Source organism: Melanerpes formicivorus, unplaced genomic scaffold, assembly GCF_026170545.1.
Source record: "Melanerpes formicivorus ecotype bairdi unplaced genomic scaffold, bMelFor1.0.p_v2 SCAF_90, whole genome shotgun sequence".
NCBI lineage: Eukaryota > Metazoa > Chordata > Aves > Piciformes > Picidae > Melanerpes > Melanerpes formicivorus.
The window spans coordinates 1,737,610-1,753,814 of record NW_027142442.1 but is presented as its reverse complement, the minus strand read 5'-3'; the positions used below and the strand labels follow the sequence as shown (position 1 = coordinate 1,753,814).

General features: G+C 53.1%; 2 protein-coding genes across 3 annotated transcripts in view; one reads left to right on the top strand and one right to left on the bottom strand.

The window, feature by feature from the left end:
• Positions 1 to 4,278, top strand: part of MLH3 (mutL homolog 3) — a 28,709-nt gene extending 24,431 nt beyond the window's left edge. For both annotated transcript variants that reach the window (XM_068165527.1, XM_068165526.1), the window contains one exon: positions 48 to 4,278. In XM_068165527.1, the coding sequence (XP_068021628.1) occupies positions 48 to 119 (72 nt within the window). In that variant the 3' untranslated portion in view covers positions 120 to 4,278. The remainder of the gene's footprint in view (positions 1 to 47) is intronic.
• Positions 832 to 7,127, bottom strand: EIF2B2 (eukaryotic translation initiation factor 2B subunit beta). The gene is made up of 8 exons (XM_068165528.1): positions 6,908 to 7,127; positions 6,211 to 6,331; positions 5,516 to 5,664; positions 5,128 to 5,291; positions 4,519 to 4,614; positions 3,546 to 3,683; positions 2,809 to 2,875; positions 832 to 1,952 (listed from the first exon to the last, which is right to left on the bottom strand). Exons 1-8 carry the CDS (start codon positions 7,068 to 7,070, stop codon positions 1,795 to 1,797), a joined length of 1,056 nt encoding a protein of 351 aa, XP_068021629.1. The 5' UTR covers positions 7,071 to 7,127; the 3' UTR covers positions 832 to 1,794.
• Between the last annotated feature and the right edge of the window lie 9,078 nt (positions 7,128 to 16,205).

Genomic DNA, 16,205 nt, shown 5'->3' with positions numbered 1-16,205 from the left:
AAGCTCTTTTACTCAGTTCTGATGTAGTGCTTCTTTTCTCCCTCCAGCCCAAACCCAATCTGGCTAGACTGAGGAGGATGGTGAGAGCGTGGCAACTGTTTGGGAAAAAAAGACCCTAGTCAAAAAAGGTTAAGACTGTGAGATGTGACCACTGTAAGTGTTGGTATGATCGAGGTCCCCCTGTTGCTTGGAGCCCCCTGTGTGGAGCCACGTTTCCAAGCCAGTGTGGTCACAAGTTCCGCTCCAAGTACTGACCCAGGAGCAGAGACCAGCCAGGAGAACATGGCAGAAGGAGTCCACTGTTGTAGCCTGGAGAAGCATCTTCAACATTGAGGAACTGCCTTGTAAACCTCTGCCATATGTCAGTGCTTGACTGTCAGAGGCAAGAAGTTGCAGCCACTTGTAGTTACTCAAGTGCTTTTTCTCTGCAAGCATAGCATGATTCTGCATCATAGAGAGGAGGCTTTTAATTAATTTATTTTATAGTGGTTTGAAAATGGGGAGGTATTTATTAATAAAATTATCACTAGGCTTTCCTTGAGCTCATGGCAGTGGTTGGAATGGACTGGCCAGCTTCATAGTATAGACAGGCCAACACAGGATCAAACCCCAGCATTTCTATTGAACTAGGCAATGAAAGGCACACCCAGCTGTTCTCCAGCTGCCTGTAAGTTTCATTCTTACAAGATTTCTGAATCCTAGCATAGCCCCACATTCCCAGGGCACAGAAAGCTACCCCCACAGAAATAACTAAATACCACACAGTATTTTTCAGAACAGGCAGACTTTTCCACCACCCCACCCCCCCAGGTTCCAGTTCTATTTTGTGTCTAAGGAGCGTAGAGTTTATTTTAGTGGTAAAAGCAGCTGATATCTTTGTTTAATCACAGACATCAAACTTAACACCAAATCAGAGAAATGTTGACACCTGCTGAATCAAAAGCAAAACAAGGAGTGGAAACTACTTTCATGTGATGCTGGAACTGTGGTGTAGTGTATTGCCATACACTGATGAAGTGGACTAAGGCAAAACGATCTGACTGACCTGTGAGAGCCTGAGATTTCTAAGACATTCCATGCTGCCCCTCACAAAAATCAGGAACTCTGCCAATGAGACAAGATGTCCACCCAAGGAGAACAGTCACAGTCACTCAGTTACTACAGGAAAGACTCTCAGCCTACAATAAGCAAAGCAAGCTCTTGATCTTTTCTTCTTTCATGGAAGGGAACAAGCTAGCTGCTGGGACTGCTGAAGATCTGCTTTTCATCACGGATGGAATTGCCATTCCAGCTGGTTTGTGTTTCAGCAACTTGCCAAAAATTGTCAGAAAATTCTACACAAAGTATTGATTTTGAAGACAATTACCACAGTTGGATATGAAAGCACATCTTAAAGGCTGCAACTGCATCATTGGCGCAGGCAACTCAATAGACTGGTGAAACTCCCACCAGCGAAAGAAACAACTGTGTGTGAAAACCATGCTTAACTGTGAGAGCACTGTAAACAACCTTTATTGCAGCACACTTTGAAGTAACAGCCTAGCTGCCCTGGAGAGTTGCATGTATGCCTTGCCATTTCAAAACCAAAGTGGGATAGCAGCAGCAACTGGCTTGTACACAGCACAGAGATCAAAGCCTGTACAAGAGCTCTGCCTTCTGTTGATTTTTGGGTAGGAAAGACAGTGCAGAGAAAAATTCCCCGCAGCAACCGGTCTCTGCAATGTACGTTTCACTTAGCTGTTGTACCTTTGAGAGAAAGACAGAAGTGTCTGGAGAAGGATGTGCTTCATAGCATTAGAGTTCATAGTCATCTGGGTGGTAGAGCTCACTCATGAGGCGGTAGATGTAGGAAGGTGCATTACCCCCGATGTTGGAAATGAAGAGAGTAATGAGCTCTGGAGGGACATAGTCGAACACTGGGCAGTGGACGTTGATCTTTGCCAGGATCTCCCCTGCAAAGTGAATAGCAGCAGTATTACACACATGGAGCTTTCTACACATCTTCCAGAGCCCCTGAAGAAGCTGGTTATGCATGTGCCACCCTGAACTAGTACTGGAATATCCTGAATGCTTTCCAGCTTCCTCGCTGATGTCATTGAGTCACACACGTACCGCAATCCTGGAGGAAGGGCAGCACTCCCTTTTGGCAGTTTTTAATGGTCGAACTCCCAGATCCCCTCTGGTGTTCGTTTACCAGTTGCCAGAAAACCTGCCAGTTTGTAATTAGAATACAGCAATCCTGATGCCAAAATTATTTAAAGAAAAGCTCCAAAGGCCAAACCCCAAAATGTTCTAGCTTCATTTCAAAAGTCTTCTTCACTCAGAAACTGGGCGTTGAAAGACACTCTGCTATCTGAGAACGGGCATCGGAGCTGACACCTTTGTAAAGATGGTGCTTGTGTGGGAAACCCCTTGGAGAGAGAATGGATTTCACCAAGGGGTTCACATAACAAAGTTTTAAGAAGTTCACATGAAGTGTAGGAAGGAAAGGAAGCCACCCTCAGTGTTGGGCATCTGCTTTGTCCCACAGGAAACGCCCACCTGCCTGGCACATTCCTGTAATAAACACTGACTAGTTCAGAGAGAAGCAGGAATGCAAAGACAGTGTTCAGATGAAATCCTTTTTCTGTGCTTGTGTAACCCACAATGGTTTCAGCACTTTTTTTTTTCTGCTTGAAACAGGAACGGAGTTTATGTCTTGGTTTACAAAATCTAAACACAAGACTCTCTTAATGAGAGCTGTTAAAAAAACACTTCACAAACTGCAGCCTGAACCAGCTTGACCAGCCTGTAAAAGTTAACCAGTACCTTCTGTGAATGGCAGCACCTCCTGTGGTGACACAAACTTGTGGAATGAATCTTCTTCATTAGGGAACTGAATGAGAAAGAGTACAGCAAAGTCAGGAAAAACAAGACTGCCTCATTAGCCTAGAGAAAACAGAGCCTAGGCGCTGGAAGAAAGTCAAACAGAGGAGGAAGACTTGCTGGTGACACTACATCTGCTTAATAGTGCTTGTGCCTAGTACCTCTAACATCAACAGGTGAAGGATTTTTTCCCTCAGAGCTTCTAGAGCCTTCGATGGTCTAGCTGCCTCTCTGCAAAGCCTAAAGAACTGGAGCAGAGAAGTGACTTCCCCAGTCTGCCACTGCATCTGACAGTACTGAAAAAGAACTGAGTGCATGAAACAGTTTAGAACATCTCCACCTACCTCCTCTATCACTACACAGGGCCTTTCAATGATACAAACTGAAATCCACTCTGGTTGAACAAAAACAGGTCTGGTGATACCAGTCCCTAGAAGGCACTGCTTCTACATCCTTATACCTGACATACTGCTTCTGCAGCACACGTGGCAAAGATGATCCTGAGGTGTGGCACATTTGGGTGAGGATATCCTATCTGAAGTTAACAGCACTAATGGTGGATATAGCTCATGTACCAACCTTGCCATGGGACAGATGGTACCTTCCACCCTAAGCTTCCACAGGCATAAAATTAACCCCACCCCATTTCTGTGCAGAGCAGGTGAAGCTGCTGTACTTACCTGAGGTGAAAGCTTGAACATGGGGGCACAAACAATCAGTGGAGTGGAGTGGTGTTTAGCTGCCAGCGCCAGAGTGTGAGTCCCACTCACAGCAATCAGGGCACCATTGGCCAGGATTGTCTTTGTACCAATGATGACCTTAAAAAGCAAACTGGCATCAGATAGCAGGTTCCACAGTACACTGGGGAAAGAACACTTCCTGGCTTGCTCCCTGCCACATGAGCTGGAGGAAGAGTGTCAGAACAGCCAGGCAGAATCTGGACACAGGGTACTTAGATGCCTGACCTGTTTCATCTAGCACTGGTTCTATTGATGGGGCCAGCATGGAGAACTTCAAAGGACAAATATATGTTCTACTGCAGGGAACACTAAGCAGAAACTAGGTTGTGTTCCCCATTATTCTACAAGCCTGCAAAGTAAGCTTTGTACAAGTAACTTGACTGTTGTCTGCAACAATTCCCTTGCTGTGAAATGGGAATAATGAAAAGCAGCTTGAAATACACAGGCAAGAAGTGGTGTGGCTAGATTTTATTGTTACAAGTATCTTTCTTAATTGTTTATGTTGTTAATTATTATTATTTTGGAGTGCCAGATCTTCATCTTTTATGAAGGACAGAACAGATCTGTTTGAAGAGACACACCTTGGTGTGCTGTGTTGCTGGCAAGGGGAGTTTCTCCCCTTTGAAAATTAAGCTTTTTGTTCATGTTCTTTTAAAACTGAAGTTAATCTTTTGAGGCTCTCCTTGCTTGGTTTCTTGTAGCCATTAAGGCAGAAAAAATACTATCACCCTGCAGTCAGTCATCACACTGACTTGGGGTTCCACAATTAATCTCTACCCCAGCTATGCACAGGGACTATTACAGGTTTGAGACTTCAGTGAACACATTTGTCACTACTGGGACCTGCAGCTGGTTTGGGAGACCTAAACACCCAACCTGCTGTGAACTCCCTCCTCCCATGAACCCTCCTTACCTTGTTGACTCGAGACATGACAGCAAAAATAGCTGCATCACTCATGACAGTAGTTTCAATGTTCTCTTTAGATAGTCGGACAGCCATTTCGTGACCCTAAAAAACAGGAGAATCCAATTAGTCCCCTAGGACATAGCTCCTGTGGTGCAGTTGTAGAGACATTAGCACTCAATTCTTGTCTGAACTGCACAAATACCAGCAGCACAAATACAGCCTCCTGACTGAAGGACACAGAGCAGGATAACAGTCTTCAAACTAGAGAAGAGTAGATTTAGGATGGATGTTAGGAACAGGTTCTTTACTCTGAGGGTAGTGGAACACTGGAGGAGGTTGCTCAGGGAGGTAGCTGAGGTCCCATTCCCTGGAGGTATTCAAAGTGAGGCTTGACAGGGCTCTGGGCAGCCTGATATAGTTGAGGACACCCCTGCTGACTGCAGAGGAGGTTGGACTAGGTGACCTTCGGAGGTCCCTTCCAACCCAGACCATTCTATGATTCAATCTCTCCACTGCAAAGGAACATAGGTAACGTTCAGCTTGCCTCCAGAGAGGAGTTCAGTAAAACACTTGGGCAACACAGTGCCTGGAGAGGGCAGGCAGCCCAGGCCTCACCTGGCAGAAGGGTGCACACTCTGCCACAATGACCTGGAACTTCCGCTTGCGGGCAGCTTCCTTTAGGAAGGCCTCAACTGTGCGCGAGTAGCCGATGGTCATGATCACCTCGTTGGAGTGGATGTGCTCCAGTGCCTGCATAGCAATGTTATCAGTGGTGCCCTCTGTAACAGAAGGAAGCCACAGGTGGAAAAGCAGCTAGGAAAAGCAACACTTCCAAGACCAAAAGCACAGGCCAACAGCCCACATTGTTCCACCCATCTCTCTCTTAAGCCAAAGAAGTCCTAGGAGCAGGACAAAATTCTTTCCACCTAAGAGGAGGGGGAAGCATCAGTCGCATCCCATAGGAAGCTACACTTATAGGGCAGTAGTTCAGACCAATCCATACCTAGCTCTATTAGCAGCTCATTAATAGCTTCAATAACATTAGCTCTGAGGAGAGGATAAGGGGTGTTGAAATCCTCACTCAGTCCTCCAGAAGTCAGGAGTTTGTGCAGGGATTCTTGCTGGTCGCTTTCCTCACTGCGCCCATGAAGCCTGCAGAGAGAGGCAGCCCTTCAACCTTGGGAGACAGCACAGAGGCACAGCCAGCCTGAGCACCATCCCTATCACACAGCATGCCTGGATGTCAACAGAGAGGAAGGAAAACTCCATGCAAGAGGCACACCATGCCACACTGAAGAGCCTCCCTAGCTGGCTCTGGTAGAAACACACTCAAATCTCTGCCAGAATGTGCCTTCATCAGTCATGTCAATGCTGCAGCTGAGAAGTGGGCCCAAGGCTACTTCTCCAGGGGGATCGACCAAGAGATGGAACAAAAGAACAGCCCGAAGTCAGGGCACTGACTGTCCTCATGCAACCACAACACAAATGAAATGGAGTTTCACTAGACTGAATGTCATTATGAGGGCTGAAAATGACAGGTCTCTTCCTCTGATATTAAAACTTGCTGAGTCCCTCTACAAGACAGATGGGAAAAGAGAGTGATGGACACTAAAAGGGTCTCACAGAAGAACACACTGCATGGGAGGGCTGTTCTGGGCTCCCAGGAGGTGTACTGGCAGCAAGAGAGGGGCACTTCACCTGCCATACTCTTCCCGAATGACCTTCAGCACTCGCCGCACCATGTTGCCCACAGTTGTCTCAGACGGCTGGGCTGCCGTCATCCTCTGGCCTTCTGTCCGGATCAGATCCATGAGCTCCCCTGAAAGAGAGGAGAGACTTGGTTTTTGCTGCCCAGAGTGAACCCAATCGAGCATTAAATCACCATATCCACGCCACAGCAGCCCCTTGGCCAGCTGCTGGCTCTAGCACCAGTAATGCAATACCCAGAAAGAGGACGGAGCTGTGAGCAGAAAGTCACTCGCAGTGTTTCTGTAGGGTGAACGGCCCCGATGCAATACAGACTCGAAACTTAGGGCCATAAGCAGCCTTCTGCTGGAACGATCAGCACTTCGAGCCACGCTACTGAGAAAAGTGCACGGCTGGAGCGGGAGAGATCCGTTCAGCTCCTCACACTGTGACAGCGGTAAGTACAGTAAACTGTACTGGGAACCTAGATCTGCTGGCAGCTGCTGGTGGAGTTACCAAGCCCCTCGGGCCGCAGGCCACCACCACGACACTATCCTAGCCTTGCTGCTCCCTCCGCGCCCCATGGCCGCGGCCGGACGGCCTCCAGGAGCCCCATCACTGCCCTCCCACAACTCTCCCTGCTGCCAGGCCCTGCCGCCGCCTCGCTTCCGACGCCACACGGGCTCTGCCTGCCGCGGCCGGCCCTCACCGGCCTTGCTCCATCGCCCGTGTGCGATGATCTTCCGCAGCAGAGACAGCGTCTGCCGCGCCGTGTCCTCGGAGCGCTGCCGTTCCCCGCCGCCCCGCAGCCGCGCCACAAAGGCTTCTATCTGCTCCGACAGCTCCGAGCTACGCTCGGCGGCGCCCGGCATGACAGCAGCAGCAGTCCGGCCCCCGATCGTCAACACAGCCGCACGCACCACTTCCACTTCCGCTGCCGCAGACCCGCGTTCCTATTGGCGGAGGCTGCCAATGCGCTCCTGCCTCTCGGCAGCGGCGTAGCCAATGAGAAGTGCTGCTAGCGTGGGCTGGCGGGGGTGAGGAGATGGCGCTCGCGTGAGCGCGGGCGGGCGGTGACTCCTGACCCCGCTGCCTGCCGCGCGGGGGCTCGTGGGAAAGGGTCGCTGCGGATCTCGGGGCCAGGGGAAGAGGTCTGAGGGAGGTGCTGGAGACGGGCGTGCAGGCGGCCTGCCAAGGGGATGTTCCCTGAGGTGTGCACTGGGCCTGGCGTGACCCTCCCCGCCACAGCTCGGGAGGTGTGACCTGCCGGGGCCCTCGAGCTAGCACGGATGTGGAACTGAGATTACCTCTGCCCGAGGAAGCACCTGGTCTGCACACCACTGTTGACGCCGCTGTAGAGGGGAATGCCGCGGGCCGGTGTCAGGAAGGCCTGTGCGAGGGAACACGGCGTCTGTACTGCAGGACAGGAGGGTGTGAGCCAGGTCTGTGCCGAGCAGCAGGGAGAGCCCATATGCAGGCATTTACTTTGGACCGTGTGGTGTTCTAGAAGCAAAGAGCCAAAGCAAATGGGGTGGGAAAGGCACAGTTCCTGGCAGTCCAATTGTTCTTGCTGGCAGAGCCAGAACCGGCCCTGGATAAGGCAGGAATGTAGCTCCTTTGTGTCTAGTTCCTGGAGCTCCGTGTCCAGGGAGCGGGCAGGAGCCGTGGTGTAATTCTCATTGCGGCACTGCTTTACTTTGTATCTCTGCTCTGTGTCCTGTTGTTTTAGATTAGGAAATAAAAGCAAACTGGTTTATGCTGGAAGCTTTTAGCTAGTGCTTCCTGCAGGGGCCTGTACAGCCTTGACTGTTCATCAAATGTGTGTTGTCTCATTCTTTTAGCACTCACTATACAGACAGCTTTTACCCAGGGACTGTTGGGTTTCCAGCAAGACACCAACAGCTAGTGTGCCACGTCTTAAGGATGTATTGCAGGTGATTTCTTTCCCAAAACCTGGGCTGGACTGAGAGCTCTTCCACTTCTCTCTCTCCCTGCTGTTCTGTGTGTCTGGAGGCCAGAACACCTGCCAGCCTCGGGGAGGAAACTCAATGCATCCATTGAACACCTGGCAAAAGGCCACATGTCTAGGTTTTCCTGGATGTGCTTTACAGGATGCTGTTGGCTTGGACATAAGTCAGAGCTTCCCTTCTCAATTAACTTGTCTCCCTTTTTGTCCCTACAGAAAGTCAGTGGAGGGTAACAGGGTTTCTACTCTGTTGGCTTTGCTATGCTGGGCTCTGCTGTACCGACCAGGAATGTCCCTGTTCCCCACTGCTTTCTGTCCTCCTCAGCTTTAGGGGTCTGTTTTCTGCCAGCCTTTGTAATTGGAGGTTCCTGGCAACAAGGCCTGCCCAGCTCTGCATTCATGCAGGGTAGCACAGTCCCCCCTTTTGCCCCTCCACAGCTGTGTTGCAGGCAAGGCAGAGGAGGGCTACCCATGCCCATCAGGCTGCCTGTGCATTGCTGCCTGCCTTGGCGTGCAGAGCTGGCTGCCATGTGTGCACCCTGGGACCAGGGCGTGCAGTGAGTTGGCCAGAAAAACATATGATTGCTTCGGAGCTTTCCTTTGTTTGTTTACTTATCTTGCTAGTAAACAGTGCAGCTCTTGGAGATTAGGCAGAAGGGAGAAGAGGAAAGGAAACTGGACTCTGAGGTTATGACCTCCTTGTGGATACTGGACTGTTTACATTCCCTGCTCTGGTCCCACTAGCCATTGCAGGGCAGTTTCTTCTCAGCGCCTTGCCAGGCTGCAGAGGTTTTCGCTGCTTGTGCTGTTCCTGCCCTGTTCCCTACAGTGCTTTCCATTGGGCACTGCTGCCACAGCCAGCAAAGACAACCAGCAGTCTGGTGTCCCTTGAGGGGCAGAGTCCTTGCACTTGGTCTGCTGCCTTGTATTTCATGAATGAAAGCCTCTGAATGGGGATTTCAGGAGCTGTTAACCCTGTGTAGCTGAGCTGAACCAGACCCTGCCTCTCTGGGGAGCTGGAAGTCAAACCTTGCGTTCTGGCTGCTTGGAAGCACTATGGTTATGAGATGTCTGTTTGTCATTAGCCTCCAGCTGCTGCCAGGACCCAGTGAATTAAACAAACAGTGTCCAGGAGGACTGAGAAGGAGAGAGTGGGGAAGGGGAGTGGCAGTGGGGGCAGCGCAGGGAGCATGGGGCAAGTGGGGAAAACAACTGGAAAGACACATACTGATATCCTGGAGTAGTCAGCTAAAATCTCACTCATTGCAGGCTGTGGCCAAGACAATGTGGCGAGGGGTGCATGTGTGCGTCTTTGGGCAGCTGGAAGGAGACTGACCTGGTGGTCCACAGCTACCAAGTGTTATGGAGTGGGGCTTCACTCTCCTGCCATGGCCAAAGGCAGCTGCCTCCTGTGCAGCACACTCCCCTTCCTGGGTGTATCCAGGTCCCCTGGGGCAGAGTTGGCCACTACAGCTTTCTAGCTGTTGTGTGAGGAAGCAGTGAGGCTGACATGACTGCAGACAGTTTTGATGCTGCAGGCAGAAGAGCTGAGCAAGAGATGAGCTGGCTGGCCGAGCAAGGCAGCATGTTTTCTGGGCCTGCAGAGAAGCTGAAATCTGGCTCATCTCCTGGGAGAACCGCCAGCCTGCCCAGGACTGTGTCCTGCTCTGTACCATCAGGGCTGGCTGCTGGAGACACTGCTTCTCCACCCAGTGAATTCTGCATCCCCTAGGGATCCTTCAGTGCTCATGTGAGGGAGGAAAAGGCAGGACAGAGGCTGGGTAGAGCCTGGGATCAGCGGAACATCGTGTACTGGGAGGCTGTTTGGATTAGAAGCTCTCGGCGGATAAGTGGGCTGGATGAAATGCCAGGGAGGGGAATTGGAGTTTGCTGAACTCTAGTAATTGGACTCGTCTGCAGCAGCCGGGGGAGCAGAAAGTGCAGCCGACGGGAAGGAGCCGGCAGGCGAGAGCCAGCAGAGCCAGGGCCCAGCACGGGAGCCACAGGGACGCCCGTCAGCGCAGCATGGACTGTGGAGACTGCGTAGGTGACATGGGAAGCAGCAGTGCAGGGTCATCACTGGGTGCCTAAGCTGAGCACGAGTGATGAGTTGAGCGTGGCATGGTGTATGGGAGTAGCACAGTCTAAGGAGAAAGAGCACAGAATCACAGAATGTTAGGGGCTGGAAGGGACCTTGAGAGATCATCCAGTCCAGCCCCCAAGCCAGAGGTCTTGAATATCTCCAGAGAGGGAGACCCTACAGTTCCCCTGGGCAGCCTGCTCCAGTGTTCTGTCACCCTCACAGTGAAATTATTCTTCCTTCTGTTTCCATGGAACTTCCTATGCCTCAGCTTCCACTCATTGCCCCTTGTCCTGTCATTGGACATCACTGAGCAGAGCCTGGCTCCATCCTCTTGGCACTCACCCTTTGCATATTTATAAATATTCATGAGGTCACCCCTCAGTCTCCTCCAAGCTGAAGAGCCCCGGCTCCCTCAGTCTCTCCTCATAAGGGAGATGCTCCACTCCATCATTTTGGTGTCTCTGCTCTGGACCAAAGGTATCCTTGGTGTCACATCATTGCTATTTGGAAAGTACATGCTCAAAGGCCTGAGACAAAAACCAAGGGGGTGGCTCAAGCCCAAAGCTCTCAAAGCCATAGATGTGGAGGCAGAGCAGTAAGGAGGCAGGGGCGAATCTACTGAAAGGCTGAGGGACCCCCCCCAAACTGGTATTTTCTCCATGCTACAGGGGAAAAAGTAGGTCAGTTAGTAAGTGAAGGGGATGGAAATGAGGGGCTGAACTGAGTGCTGAATGCACATTTAAAACTACCAGGGAGAGAAGCCAGAAGAGCCAAACACAGCCTGTGATCAAAAGCAGGTATGTGAACAGCTGGAGATCTCAGCTGTGTGAGTGAAGGCGCACGCAGGCACTGCCTGAGTCATTGGCAGTTTTAGCATACTTGAAATTCACAACTGGTGTTGCAGGTAGCAGAGCATGTGTTCTGCTGGGGTGTGCTGATGACTCTGGAAACAGCTGTCCTCTAAACTGATCTTCCTCGGGAAGCCATGGCTGCCGTGACTGACTGGGCAGCCACAGAGAGTCATTGAGCTGTTAGGCTTGGAAGGGACCTCCAGGATCATCTAGTTCCACCCCCCCTGCCATGGGCAGGGACACCTCACACTACATCAGGTTGCTCAGAGCCACATTCAGCCTGGCCTTAAAAAACTTCTAGGGATGGGGCTTCCACCACCTCCCTGGGCAACCTGTTCCAGTGTCTCACCACCCTCATGGTGAAGAACTTCTTCCTAACATCCAATCTGAATCTGCCCATTTCTACTTTTGTTCTTTTCCCCCTAGTCCTATCATTACCTGACACCCTAAGAAGTCCCTCACCAGAAACAGGCAGGGCTTGCTGTGGGGAGCAACAGAATGGATTCAGCACCTCGGGTTAGCAAAGCTTTTGATGCAGCAGCTTGGTGTATGTGTGCCTGTCTCTGTGTGGAAAACAGTTGCTGGCTAATCCTTGTGTCAGCACAGCACCCATGGGCAGCCCAAGCATGTAGCCAGACTCTTGCAGTACTGATGCAGTCTGTGGTCCCTATGGGAAACGAGTAGGTGGTTCTGAGTTCGTCTCAGGGTCCATCGCTCCTGCCAGCAAGTTTACCATTTGTGCCCCACTCCTTTCTGGAGCCTTAAAAATAGAGACTGAGGCTGGGAAGTGTGAGGGTTTTTTCCGAAGGCTCATGGAAGCAGCCCAGGCTGGGCTGTCCCTCGCCCTTCCTGGCCCCTGGGAGAGGCATGGGAAGCTGTTGTCCAAATGCCTCTCCTGGATGTGGAAGCTCACTCGTCAGCTCGTTCATCTGCGGCAGTTCCCCAGGTCTCCTCTTGGGATGCAGGCAGCTGGAGGCAGACAGTTCAAAGGCCAGGCTGGTCAGGAAAAGACAGGGGAAGTGTCGGAAGTTACTGTGTGTCATGTACAAAAACAAGCCCCAGCGAGGGACTGGAGAGCGTGGTGTGAGGCTGGGTGGGGGGTGCTGGCCCCTGCATCGCTATCAGTGTGCTGGGCCCTCACATTCGGAGAAGGTGCTGGCTCTGCACGGTGCCACCAAAGGCACAAGCAGTTCAGAAAGCTCAGTGACACTGCGTGGGTGTTGTTGTGCCTCTGTCCCCCCTCGGAGGGTCTATGGCAGGCTGGCTGGGCCAGGAGGGAGGTGATAATGGGGGCTTGTCCCTCCTGGCTGGCTTTGGAGAAGCCCTTAAGCAAACCTGGCACGGCTACAGGAAGCCAGGCCCTTGGGGCAAGACAAAGCAAGGCCTAGCCACTTTGTGGTCACCAAGGGGTCCATGACACCAGCAGTCTGGGCTGCTTCCTGGTCACCTGCCAGCTCCCCGCAGTTCCTCTGCTGATACACTCTCAGTGCTGCAGCTGGCCCCGGGCTCGCTTTGCTCATTGTCTGCTGCGGGTGATGGCAGTTATTCAGCGGCTGCCAGGTTTCAGGGAAAGGGAGAGATGAGCAACTCCTCCACCCACATTCTGGGAAAACCTCCGAGACGAAGCCCTGCCGATGCACACGTTCACTCCTCGGCAGGGAGTCTGCCGTGGAGCCTGCATCCCTCCCCCTACCTGCATCCCAATTCCCCTACCCCTTATCAGCAGGCATGATGCTGGGGAGCAGAGCCTGGAAGCAGCCTGGGCTGCTGCCCCGTCCTGCACAAGAGTGGAGCCTGCTGCTCCCCCTCTCCTCTCCTGTTTGCCTTCCAGAGCTAGGCAGAGTCTTGCCGTCACTATTATTTTGCTTTGTGTCAATATTATGACAGCTAAAAGCAGGAGAACTGCATCCACATGATAAGCAGACAGAAGCTCTGGGCTGGGCGTGGACTGAGTTTGAGTTTGGCAGGGGAGAAAAGTGCCTGGCAGCCCCTGCCCACCAGCTGGCTGGGCTGGGAAGGCTGGGCGGTGAGAGGCAGCAGCAGAGCAGCAGGAGATCTGTGCCTGTGCACCTCTTCATGCAGTGCTCACTGCCCTTTTCCCAGGAGAGGTGAAACAGGGTAGAGGTGTAGGATCTGCTTGGAAAAACAATATCCTCTGTCTCTTTCCTGGGGAGAGGGTCTGCTCGGCTCCTGCTGGGAGAGTCCCAGCCCTCCTGGGGCTGCCATAACCCCTGCCAGCTGCAGGCCCAGGGCGTGTCACGGCTGCCGGTGGCGGAGGGCCACACACGCTGCTGCACCAGTCTGTCCTGGGCGCAGCCTGCTCGGGCTTTCCCCAGTGCAACACTCTGCAACTGCCAGAGAGAAATTCCCACGGGCTTTCTGGGATTTGAGGGCTCTGCTCCCGCCCAGGGCTTCAGGAGAGGAGTGCAGGCAGAGCAGAGTGAGCTCTGCGGTGGGCGCTGTGTCTCCGCTGCGGGCTCTCGGCAGCTCACCTGCAAGGGGCTGGTGTTTTGGTGCCTGCGTGTCCTGTGGAGGCTGCTGACCAAACGCTTCCCTGCAGGCACCCACGTATGCTTGGGGCTGTGGTTCAGCTCTCCAGTGCCTCGCCCTGCTCCAGGCTTGTGCTCTGCTGCAAACACCAATGGCCCAGCCAGTCCCTGCTGGCTGGCCGCTGAGCAATGCACCTGGTGGTGTGTGCTCTGCCACTTCTCCACTGTGCACTGCTGGGCTGGCTGGGCTGGGAGATGGCTGGTCATCATCAACCCTCTTGTGCACTTTGCCACCTGCCTGCAGCTTTGCACTGGTGTGACGGTGTCTTGTCTTCTGCCCTGGGCTCAGCCTTGGCACTAAACTAGGCCTGTGCATGAAGCTGAGTGGCACTGGATCTGTCAGCCGCTGACCTGCTCCTGGAGTACTGGCTGGCTGAGTGCCACAGCTTCCCAGGGCTTGGATCTGGAGATCTTGGGGACCTCTTCCTTGGTGGCATTGTCCTGGCCCCCATGGGGGCTTTAAGCTGTGCCTGAGAGGAGCAGCCAGGCTTGACATGGGTTTCTCTCACCCCAATCCCCTTCCCTGAGAGCTCTTGGACATCCCTGGTGTCCAACTCTGTGCCCCTCCAAAACTTGTGTCTGACCTGGGCTGGCCCCGGGGCCTGCAACCCAAGGGGGCCAGACTGTGTGTTTCCCAGGCATGGGACGGACCATCAGGTGCCTGCGGTTTAGGCCACAGGTCCCAGGGAGGCTGAACTCCCCAACCGAGAAACCAAAACAAACAGCAGAGTTCCTGCCACGTGCGGCCAGGGCTGACTAAGGCCGGACGCTTCCGTCTGCCACGGGCAGCAGCGGCTGGGGCCACAAGCCACTGCCATCGAGGTGTGCAGCACGGCTCATTTCCCGCTATTGTCAGCCTCCCCCTCGGCAAACACATCCCCCTGCGCACCTGGCCTGGGAGGAGGCGCTGACGCCACGAGAACCAGCTGCCAGGGGCGAGGGATGTGCTACCTCCCTTGTCTCTCAGAGTCAGAGCTGCCCTGGCATGGCTCGAGGGACTTCTTCAGCGCCCAGATGCCCAGGCAGGTTGTTTGCATGTTATTGCCTTGAGGAGCAGTGCTGACCATCCAGGCCCCACTAGTGCAGCCTGCAAGGGCACTGGAGATTCCTGTGTTTCCCAGCAGAAATCCCTGGCAATCTCCTGGCAGAGAGGCCTGGATTTCCCTGTGCAGAGGTGCTGCTGCTGGGGAGGCTCCTACCAGCCTGTGCCTATCCTTGGTCACACTCTCACACACAGGTGTGTATAGCTCCAACCAGCCAGTCTCCAGCCCTCTGTCTTTAGCTGTCCATCCGTACTGTGAAGACAACCTGCAGAAGACTGACCTGTTTTATCTCAGCATTAGCTATGAACCTAGTCCTCCACACTCACTCGGGGAGAGCTGAGGAGAGTCTAAGGGACAGATCACAGGGCTGAGAAAGCAGGCAAATGAAACTCCAAGGCTGAAATATGGGCACTCTGAGGACTTCAGGGGTGTTCTCCAAGGGCTTCAGGGGTGGTGCTGGCACAGTCAGCTTAAGAGTAACACAGGGACTAATTTTTATTGGGCTCTTTTCATCTGAGATGCCAGAGGTGGGAGTGTGCAGGGGAGAAGATGCCTGTCAGAGGATTTTGATGCTCAAATGGGGCTGTTTTAGGGAAAAGGCAACTTAGAGGATTGGCATCTGTGGTGAGCAGGGTAAGGTTTTGTGGGAGAGAGTGGCTGCCTGTGCTGAGCTCCTTCAGTGCTCCGTCAGCCTGGGCCCCTGTTCTTGTCTCTCACCCAGAAGGTGTAAGAGGCATGGAGGTGAGCCTGTTCCCCGGGAGGGCTGTGCCATGCTGTGCTTGCAGCTGGGGTGCCAAGGCTGGCCATCCTTGCAGCACTGCCAGGCCTCACCCAGAGCAGGGGTGCACCATCATTCCCCACCTGCCTGTCTCCCCAGCACTGCGAGCAAGGCAGGGAGGTGGCATGGGCAATGGCATATTCAAAGCAATGCTGCATGAGGCTCACCACAGGGGAGGCATCTGCCCTTTAAGGAAATGTCTCTGTTTGGTTTATATCCCTGGCTGGTCCCCAGAGCCTCCTCTGTCCCTTGTTCCCAAAGTGCATAGCTTGGCTCCCCAGAGCTCAGTGGGAGGCGGTGCAAGTGACACGGTGGTGCATTTATAGCATCGACCTCCATCCCTGTCCTGCAGCTGGGGAATGGTAGAGTCAGTCCCTGGGGAAGGAGCACAGCAGAGGGGAAAGCAAGCTGCCATGGTCCCAGCCAGCTGGACGTTTCTCCATTTGCAGGAGGATGTTGCTGGTCACAGGTTACCAGCGTCCAAATATTATTTCTCTGCTCTTGTCTCTGCTCTGTTCTGCCTAGAAAGGGGATGCTCATCCCAGGAATGTAAACTCTGCCCAAGGCCTCTGAGGAAATAGCTTCAGACCAGGAACAGGATTGCACTCAGCAATTAAGGGCTGGTCTCCCCAGCCACACCACTCCTGGGGCAGAGCCCTTTGCTCCAGCGCCAGAGGCTGGCCTTGTGTCTGAGAGGTGGCCCTGAGGGACCTTCCTGCAAGGACAGGCATGAGGCC